Here is an 11109-nt window from a genome sequence, read left to right on the forward strand (position 1 = left end):
TGATTCTCTGAATAACATTTATAAACACTTATTAAGTACATTTACCCTATAATGTACACATAAAATGTATCACTGAAGGCGAATCACATCTTTGATCACTGCAGCATTTGTAGTGGTGCAAATCTAGAACAGATTAGAAACAAATACATCAACGAGCACAACGCAACAAAATACAATTTGCTTTTTATGACATTAATTTGTGGTGCCAACATGGGAACAATGTTTAACTTGTAGTAAATATTTGAATTCAATTAATCATAAATAAAATTAGAATAATAGAGAAGTAAAACACAAACAAACGAACATACAAATAAACACAACCCCCTAAATAGAAAAAAGGAAAAAAGGAAAAAGTAAAAGTTAAAGTCCACAAGTCGTTCCGGTCATAATATAAGTAATAGTAATAACTTGGAAAGATTCAACAAAAACATTGGATTAATTTAAGGACTTATGAAAGACTCTTTTATCACATAATCTGACTGTTATCCAGTGAATTCGTCCATGTAATATTGTTATGTCACTAGTGTAGCATACTCTGGAACACAATCAGAAATCGAATTTGAGGTCATGATATGGACAATGACGTCATATTATGAATAGAAAATAGTGAAGCTCCATTTGATATTGTCTTGCAAATTTTTACTTAAAAGTTGTCACAAAGTAATTTTGCTAAACTTAGGCGATACTAATTATCTTTGTTTTTATTTCGTATGCGATGTTTGCAGCTTCGAAGAGACATCGTTCATACATATTTTTTTTATATAGTAATTAAATGAGAAAGATTTACCATAGTTAGATTTTTGTAACTCCACACAAATATCAAATACTTCATTTAAAAGTGGAATTCACAGAAAAAATATGACTTGCACTCGTTGAGGAAAATGAAACGATGGATGAGGAATGATTCAGGAGCGGGAGACATCACGATATGATGGAAGAGATGAGTCCTTTTCTGGGATTTCTAAAAGGGCGATGACGTGTTTATCGATGTTATTCTTCTGGTATGTTTTCAGTGCGTTACACAACATATATAGCATTGTCAGCTGTTCTAGTGTTCACCATGTCCTGTTAGGAATTCCCCTCTGTGCGTAGATTCACCTGTACCGCTTCATTCCCATCAATCATCTGCGGTTACCGTGTGACCCTTAGAGACATGGGAAGGTCTTGGGAGAACTTATAACGACATTTGCATATAAAAAGTTCCCGTAAAAGTATAGTGGAAAATTATACAAACAATTCTTAGAAAGGATGAGGCGACCTGCTTTTGTCCTTAACCCATTCTGATATACTACGTCACGTGTGAAAAACCAGGAGTTGTTGGGATGTGCCAAATATTTCTCTATAAAAGTGACTACAATCTTATCTTCATCACCATTTTCTCGTTGTAACACACCGGTACAACATATTTCGGTAAACAACGATAAACTTTCTACAATTGATGAGGTAAGAGGAACATTTTATCTTTTATCTAGTTTGTTTAAGATCAGTATACTGTAATTCGTTATCTGAGTATTGTATGTTTTGATATGGAGAATGATTGCCATTAATGTAATTCACATGTGATACACAAAGCGTTTAGCAACGCACGTGAATATTGTTAATGGTTTACACTTAGCCTTATTAGCAGAACAATAGAAAGGACGTCAAACTCATCGGTTATTTGGCATAAAACAATGTATATATTTTGGCGGTCAATCGATTTGCGAAATCTCTATATTTGCGATAAATGATTCATTTTGTCGGTAAAATACCTGTTTTTTCTGGAAGTAAAATCATTATATAAAAGTAGTAACCTGTTAATTTGACAGCTTCTCAATCTCCGACTTCCTATAGAGTAGAATATTTCTCACCATCGAAGATATAATGTTTTACAAATTTTATTAATCACTCCAGACACACCATAAGTATGTAACAGGAGGTCAATGACATTATGAAATGTACAGGATGAGCTGAAAAATAATATGACGTATCAATGTAAATTTTAAAAAATGACTTGTAAGGCAAGAGTATTTCCATAAAGAAATATGAGACAATTGTACTCTTTAGCAATAATAAGGCACAAAACAATATCTCTAAACCATAATTTGAAAGTCAAAAGTATTTCCTATCAAAAATGTGAGGCAATAGTGTTCTTCTAGATATTAATGAGACACAGAAAAATATTTTAGATAAAAACAATAGCGAGACACCAAAATAGTCCATTTTTTAAACAATAAGAGATATTAAAGGTTACTACTAAATAATGATTAGACACACCATGGTATTTCTAAACAATACTGACACATACAAAAGTATTTCTTATAATTACAATAATGAGACAAAAAAAAAAAAAAAAAATCCAAGCAATGATGAGAAACACAGTCTAGTACATGATAATGAAATACTAGATTTTATTAGATGATAACAATTAGACACTAAACAGTTCTACACGATACTGAGACACTTACTATATCTTCTAAACAATAAGGTTCGTGAAATAAATGAAAAGTCTTGCGTAAGTATTTCAGATCATTAAGATAGATAAAAATATCAATGATAACATTTAATGAAAACACGGTAATGTTTTTGTAGTTTGAACACTGACCCAGAAAAAAATCTTTATTTATTTACAGTCACACTTCCTGAGATAGAGATGTAACCATACCTAGATTTTGTGTCTGATTCATAGAGTTTTGGGAATACATAAAGGCAACATGTATGATGAATAACTATTTCATCACTTGTATTTTAAAAACTTTCAAAAAAATGAAGTGAAAATATTTTGTTTTATCCAATTCAGCGACAGAAGTTGCACATATGTTTTTAAAAACTTTCTAAAACAAATATATGTATGTTGTATCTTACTATTGTAAATAATAAGACATTTCACTATCAAATTCGCAACATTTTAAAGAATTTTTGTCTTCTTATAAGTAATCGAAATTAATGTTTTGTGACTGCTTTAGTGTTTGATGCTAATTACGCATTTCAATAATTTAGCATACTAAATACAGTTTCATGTTAAATGAAATTGAAGCTTTTATTCCATTGGGAAGACAATTGTTTCATTGATAAAAGTTCTGTTTCTGTTTCTGTGAAATTCTGTTTCTGTTTTCAATTTGTTTGCACCAATGTAGCTTTCTTTTTGTTTTGCAGTAGATACAGGAGCAAGGACCTTGCAGACATGAAGTGTATTTGGATTTCTGCTGTTGCCGTTATTTGTCTCACTACTTTAGGTGCGTTACAAATTTATCGAATTTATTTTTTATTGCTTGCAAACTGCATAAATTAACGACGTTTTTATTGATCATTTCAACTTTACAGTCGAACATAATTAGATAAATCTTTGGGGAGTAAAACAAACTCATTTCCAAGACGGTAATATTGAAAGTTTAGATACTTCAAAAGAATAAATACATAATACCAGCAAATCATACTGTTTACCTTTCAAATAGTAGAAATGTATTTTCGAGTACTTCAAAATTCGAGAGATACTTGACAAAGTTCGTTTCCTTTCTCAGGCTCCACCGCACCTGCAGGTGTGTCTCTGAAAAAAAGGGAGGCCGTTGAGCCAGTTGGCGTGTCTCTGAAGAAAAGAGAGGCCGTTGAACCAGTTGGCGTGTCTCTGAAGAAAAGGGAGGCCGATGTCGCTGTATCCTTAAAGAAAAGGGAAGCCGTTGAACCAGTTGGCGTGTCCCTGAAGAAAAGGGAGGCCGATGTCGCTGTATCCTTAAAGAAAAGGGAAGCCGTTGAACCAGTTGGCGTGTCTCTGAAGAAAAGGGAGGCCGATGTCGCTGTATCTTTAAAGAAAAGGGAGGCCGTTGAACCAGTCGCTGTGTCTTTAAAGAAAAGGGAAGCCGACGTGGCTGTATCTCTGAAGAAAAGGGAAGCCGTTGAACCAGTTGGCGTGTCTCTGAAGAAAAGGGAGGCTGATGTCGCTGTATCTTTAAAGAAAAGAGAGGCCGTTGAACCAGTTGGCGTATCTCTGAAGAAAAGGGAGGCCGTTGAACCAGTTGGCGTATCTCTGAAGAAAAGGGAGGCCGTTGAGCCAGTCGCTGTGTCTTTAAAGAAAAGGGAAGCCGACGTGGCTGTATCTCTGAAGAAAAGGGAAGCCGTTGAACCAGTTGGCGTGTCTCTAAAGAAAAGGGAGGCCGTTGAGCCAGTTGGCGTGTCTCTGAAGAAAAGAGAAGCCGTTGATCCAGTCGCTGTGTCTTTAAAGAAAAGGGAAGCCGACGTGGCTGTATCTCTGAAGAAAAGGGAAGCCGTTGAACCAGTTGGCGTGTCTCTGAAGAAAAGGGAGGCCGTTGAGCCAGTTGGCGTGTCTCTGAAGAAAAGGGAGGCCGTTGAACCAGTTGGCGTGTCTCTGAAGAAAAGGGAGGCCGATGTCGCTGTATCTCTGAAGAAAAGGGAAGTCGTTGAACCAGTTGGCGTGTCTCTAAAGAAAAGGGAAACCGTTGAGCCAGTTGGCGTGTCTCTGAAGAAAAGAGAAGCCGTTGAGCCGGTCGCTGTGTCTTTAAAGAAAAGGGAAGCCGACGTGGCTGTATCTCTGAAGAAAAGGGAGGCCGTTGAGCCAGTTGGCGTGTCTCTGAAGAAAAGGGAGGCCGTTGAACCAGTTGGCGTGTCTTTGAAGAAAAGGGAGGCCGTTGAACCAGTTGGCGTGTCTCTGAAGAAAAGGGAGGCCGTTGAGCCAGTCGCTGTGTCTTTAAAGAAAAGGGAAGCCGACGTCGCTGTATCTCTGAAGAAAAGGGAAGCCGTTGAACCAGTTGGCGTGTCTCTGAAGAAAAGGGAGGCCGTTGAGCCAGTCGCTGTGTCTTTAAAGAAAAGGGAAGCCGACGTCGCTGTATCCCTGAAGAAAAGGGAAGCCGTTGAACCAGTTGGCGTGTCTTTGAAGAAAAGGGAGGCCGTTGAACCAGTTGGCGTGTCTCTGAAGAAAAGGGAGGCCGTTGAACCAGTCGCTGTGTCTTTAAAGAAAAGGGAAGCCGACGTGGCTGTATCTCTGAAGAAAAGGGAAGTCGTTGAACCAGTTGGCGTGTCTCTAAAGAAAAGGGAGGCCGTTGAGCCAGTTGGCGTGTCTCTGAAGAAAAGAGAAGCCGTTGAGCCAGTCGCTGTGTCTTTAAAGAAAAGGGAAGCCGACGTGGCTGTATCTCTGAAGAAAAGGGAGGCCGTTGAGCCAGTTGGCTTGTCTCTGAAGAAAAGGGAGGCCGTTGAGCCAGTTGGCGTGTCTCTGAAGAAAAGGGAGGCCGTTGAGCCAGTTGGCGTGTCTCTGAAGAAAAGGGAAGCCGTTGAGCCAGTCGCTGTGTCTTTAAAGAAACGGGAAGCCGACGTGGCTGTATCTCTGAAGAAAAGGGAAGCCGTTGAACCAGTTGGCGTGTCTCTGAAGAAAAGGGAGGCCGTTGAGCCAGTCGCTGTGTCTTTAAAGAAAAGGGAAGCCGACGTGGCTGTATCTCTGAAGAAAAGGGAGGCCGTTGAACCAGTTGGCGTGTCTCTGAGGAAGAGGGAAGCCGATGTCGCTGTATCTTTAAAGAAAAGGGAAGCCGTTGAACCAGTCGCTGTGTCTCTGAAGAAAAGGGAAGCCGTTGAACCAGTTGGCGTGTCTCTGAAGAAAAGGGAGGCCGTTGAACCAGTTGGCGTGTCTTTAAAGAAAAGGGAAGCCGACGTGGCTGTATCTCTGAAGAAAAGGGAAGTCGTTGAACCAGTTGGCGTGTCTCTAAAGAAAAGGGAGGCCGTTGAGCCAGTTGGCGTGTCTCTGAAGAAAAGAGAAGCCGTTGAGCCAGTCGCTGTGTCTTTAAAGAAAAGGGAAGCCGACGTCGCTGTATCTCTGAAGAAAAGGGAAGCCGTTGAACCAGTCGCTGTGTCTCTGAAGAAAAGGGAGGCCGTTGAGCCAGTTGGCGTGTCTCTGAAGAAAAGAGAAGCCGTTGAGCCAGTCGCTGTGTCTTTAAAGAAAAGGGAAGCCGACGTCGCTGTATCTCTGAAGAAAAGGGAGGCCGTTGAACCAGTCGCTGTGTCTCTGAAGAAAAGGGAGGCCGTTGAACCAGTTGGCGTGTCTCTGAGGAAGAGGGAAGCCGATGTCGCTGTATCTTTAAAGAAAAGGGAAGCCGAGGAGCCAGTCGCTGTGTCTCTGAAGAAAAGGGAGGCCGACGTCGCTGTATCTCTGAAGAAGAGGGAAGCCGACGTCGCTGTGTCTCTGAAAAAGAGGGAAGCCGAAGTCCCACCGGGCGTGTCATTGTAGGAAATCCATCGGATGTATTGTGAAAAAGTGTGTGAAGGTTAAACGTGTTGTGTTGTTCTGGTCATATGAGTACACAATGTCATGTTACGTACGTTTAGTTTAATATATACCTTCTTTAAACTCTTAATGTCTTTAAACTGAAGCGAAACAAGTTCATGACTAGGACGTAAATTCCTAATCATTTTTGTATTCACTATTGACATTACGTAAAGATCTCTTTAGTGAAGGACAGGCGAAGAGAGTAGATCCAGAACTGTTAGGATATTTTCTAATAAATCGCCCTTTTATTATTTCAAGATATCTAGCTTACAAGTAGGTGTGTAATTGGTTACGCTCATTGTTTAAATAACGTTGATGTGTGCAAGTCATACCAGAGTAGGTGAATCTTATTCTAGGATCATCCGATACAAAGTGATTTTATCTGAGAGTGTTTTGATGCATTTTATACTGATCCATGCAATGTGATATTATTTTGTATGTAATTGTCATTAAGATTTTGTATATAAGATATGTAAATTCTTTGAAACGCATCACCAAAGACATATCTAATTTTCATGAGGTTATTAAATCCATATGAAAGAAATTGTTGTTATATGCAAAATACTTATTGTTGAATAAAAATACGATTGATAAATACTTCAATATATTAAGTCCTTGTCTATCAATAACTTCACTCTTCCGAAGTTACAAATCTACGATTGCTGATATTGTGTGTTTGTAACTCAAATACAACGTATATTTTGGAGGTATCAGACGTACGTTTAGTTTAGCAGCCACCAGCGTTTATATAGCGACCTCCGTGTCTTTCTTTCCAAACTATATTGAATTCTGGACATATATAGTATATATAGCGATCTCCGTGTCTTTCTTTCCAAACTATATTGAATTCTGGACATATATAGTATATATAGCGACCTCCGTGTCTTGCTTTCCAAACTATATTGAATTCTGGACACATATATAGTATATATAGCGACCTCCGTGTCTTTCTTTCCAAACTATATTGAATTCTGGACATATATAGTATATATAGCGACCTCCGTGTCTTTCTTTCCAAACTATATTGAATTCTGGACATATATAGTATATATAGCGACCTCCGTGTCTTGCTTTCCAAACTATATTGAATTCTGGACATATATATAGTATCTATAGCGACCTCCGTGTCTTGCTTTCAAACTATATTGAATTCTGGACACATATATAGTATATATAGCGACCTCCGTGTCTTGCTTTCCAGACTATATTGAATTCTGGACTATATTGAATTCTGACATATATATAGTATCTATAGCGACCTCCGTGTCTTGCTTTCAAAACTTTTTTTATGTCTGGAAAAATATTGTATATATAGCGACCTCCGTGTCTTGCTTTCCAAACTTTATTGAATTCTGGACATATATAGTATATACAGCGACCTCCGTGTCTTGCTTTCCAAACTATATTGAATTCTGGACATATATATAGTATATATAGCGACCTCCGTGTCTTGCTTTCCAAACTATTATTGACATATATTCTGGACATATATTCTGGAGTATATATAGCGACCTCCGTGTCTTGCTTTCCTATATTGAAAACATATATATAGTATATATGAATTCTGGACTATATTGAATATATATAGTATATACAGCGACCTCCGTGTCTTGCTTTCCAAACTATATTGAATTCTGGACATATATATAGTATCTATAGCGACCTCCGTGTCTTGCTTTCCAAACTTTATTGAATTCTGGACATATATAGTATATACAGCGACCTCCGTGTCTTGCTTTCCAAACTATATTGAATTCTGGACATATATATAGTATCTATAGCGACCTCCGTGTCTTGCTTTCCAAACTTTATTGAATTCTGGACACATATAGTATATATAGCGACCTCCGTGTCTTGCTTTCCAAACTTTATTGAATTCTGGACATATATAGTATATACAGCGACCTCCGTGTCTTGCTTTCAAACTATATTGAATTCTGGACATATATAGTATATATAGCGACCTCCGTGTCTTGCTTTCAAACTATATTGTATTCTGGACATAGAGATAGATAAATCTACGGTGTTTATATATATACAGTGTAATAACGAGGAATAAAGGCCATGATTATTGACGTACTTACTTCTAATCATTATAATTATTATATAGAGACCAGGCTTTCAAATAGACTCTCGATATTTTCTCCAGTCGGGTTATAACAAATTAATCCAGGAATTACGGTGGTTTTTCCTTATACTGCTTGTGTATTTGTCGCCACCCATTATTCTCAATATTTAGCTGTACTTGTTACACAAGGACGTATTTGGAGTTTATCAATGGAGAAGTACACAAATTATCATTTAAAAAAAAAAAAAAAAAGTTTATCTATTTTACAACAAATTCCCCAACTTATATTAATCACTCTTGTGGTTCCGGATGGAAGCGTGTGAGGGGTCTTACTGTGGGAGGAAACCGGAGTACCCAGGGAAAACCCACGTGGTCGGACAGATGACCCCATACCTTTTCACATCCATTCCGGGAATCGAACCCTGCACGCCTTGATGAAAAGCGAGTGTATTACCAATGATGTGCTACCCAACCATGCTTAATTCATTGCGGTACTGAATAATGAAAGTTTGCATCATAAACGATATGAAAGCTTAGGTTGGGATCTATACACAATTTCTGTCAAACAACGTTTCTTTTCCATTTCATAAAAATATCAAGTAAGAATAAAAAGAAATTTTATTCACTTTAAGCGAGTTAGCTTTTAAAACCAAAAATGTTTTGTCCTGTCTAACAATTTTGGTTCTCTAGCAGCCAGGGTAGGTTTGCCTTACACATAATTATACAGCGATTTACCATATTTTGTATGAATATATTTATATATATTGTATATATATTAAATAAACTTTATGATTCTGTAATCCTGGTGAATACAATGAATGTAAATTTTCTGGAAATACATAGTTATAGTGTTACTCTGCAAAATACCGACTATATCGAGAGGACAGAATGAGCCTGCGCGTGTACATGCACTTCAAGAATTATTAAAAAAATAAACTAAACCTTCAAATATCACGTGTAATAAATTATAAAATATAAACTATAACATATTTACAACAGTGTCTCTATTCGGGTTGTCAATTATCAAATACCGGTTTAAAATTCGATGTACGTCAAAAACTCTAACCTGGAACATTATGAATATCCATGAACATTTGGTGCCCACACAAAAGTGAATAACACGTTTCAAAACAAAATCAGAATTGGATACTCTATTCATGTAAATAAATACATCTAGTGAATCAAACATAATAATTATATTAGGGAAATCATCCCCATGAACACGTGATGCTATCTGTTATTGTTTTTGGTATCTCGTTTTATACTACATTTATATATACTTTTACAATTAATAACTTCATCTTTGAAGATCTACTGAATCGTATTTTAAAAAGTATTCCTTAATGTTAGGATCAAAATGGCGTACATTGTCCTGATGTATCGTACTCTGTATAAGAGTTTATTTAATACAAGAGTTTTCACATTGACGTAACAAGAAATATTAGAAATATCTGTCAAACTACAAAGCATATCCCACATTTGTAGTAATGATATCGATAGCCTACACACAGTATTGATAGTCTTAATTTGTAACAGTTACGAAAATGGGTCACTTCGGTCACATACGCCAAACTGGAGTTGCTACAGAGCAGCTGGTTATCACTGCAGTAACACCGACATCAAGAATAATGAGGAGGACTCGGAATATCAATGGAGTTATGGAGGATTTTTAAAGGAGGCGTGAAAAATACTGACACACTGAATATTCTGTCATACCAGGAATGATTTTCTTTATCACACTGATAAATTTCTGTTTTACACTGGCAAAGTGTGTAAGTATATCCATTTAGAGTAAAATGTTCAAATTATGCATTACAAGAATAAAATTCTTTACGATCAGATTATGTTGTTGTATGCTAAAATACTAGAAATTCATTTCCACTTTTATATAATATTACTTGAAATGTTATTATTATTTTGATTTGAAGGATAAGAAACCATTTATAACAAGAAAGGCGCTGTTATTACTTTTTTTATAAAGCGAAACGTGAATAACCACAAATACATGTAGTCTTTATTAGGGTCGATATATGAGGGTATTTTGCCATCTCATTATTACCAGACTTAATTGGGTATACAGTCGAACCTTGTAATTTCGAACTCGGCGAAACCTTAGGAAAACTTCGAGAAAACCGTGTATTCGATTTAAGTGAGTCGATGTTTTGTGTAAAGTTAGGCAGGGACCGACGAAATGCTTCGAATTAAAAAGGGGTCTCCGATTTATACGAGTTCGAGATAATGAGGTTCGACTGTATATCGATTATCATCATATCACACAGATGTACTATGATTGTGTTAGGAAAGCGATATTCATATGTGTTATTCTCCCGAGATCATCCCTTAATACTTTTTGTAACACTATCATTGTATATACACTTTGATTTTATTAAATCACTTTCCCGATAATAAACCTAAACAGAAGAATTTAGCATCCATTCTATTTAACTGTCGTTTTTGAATTTAAATATTATTTACTAGGCTGTATTTCCAGTATATTTGATATTTTAAAAGGTCCTCTTTTCCGTGCTCATTTACCAGCAACTTTTACATACTATGCCCTTTCTGTAAGCTTTATTTTCTTAACAACACAACGAAAGAGCTCCTAGATGGCGAAAATCCAATGAAAGGGACATTATACACGTGTGGTTTTTATTCGGGAATTCAACCAGTACTGATTTCTTTAAAAATCTCCACAGTGAAGATTTGTGTCTGTAAAATCAAGACGACTTCATTTCCGCCATGTTTTCTGCGACATTTTACTCTGGAATGACAAAGTTTAAACTTTTCACCCTGA

At 36.9% G+C, this 11109-nt stretch overlaps 1 protein-coding gene across 1 annotated transcript; it reads left to right on the forward strand.

Moving 5' to 3' along the window:
• The first annotated feature begins 3163 nt into the window (after positions 1 to 3163).
• LOC132564517 (uncharacterized) lies at positions 3164 to 6208 on the forward strand. Its single transcript, XM_060229171.1, has 3 exons — positions 3164 to 3215; positions 3501 to 4366; positions 4439 to 6208. Exons 1-3 carry the CDS (start codon positions 3164 to 3166, stop codon positions 6206 to 6208), a joined length of 2688 nt encoding a protein of 895 aa, XP_060085154.1.
• The last annotated feature ends 4901 nt before the right edge of the window (positions 6209 to 11109 follow it).

Source organism: Ylistrum balloti, unplaced genomic scaffold (genome assembly GCF_031769215.1).
Source record: "Ylistrum balloti isolate Yb309-2 unplaced genomic scaffold, AGI_CSIRO_Ybal_v1 Utg372350, whole genome shotgun sequence".
NCBI lineage: Eukaryota > Metazoa > Mollusca > Bivalvia > Pectinida > Pectinidae > Ylistrum > Ylistrum balloti.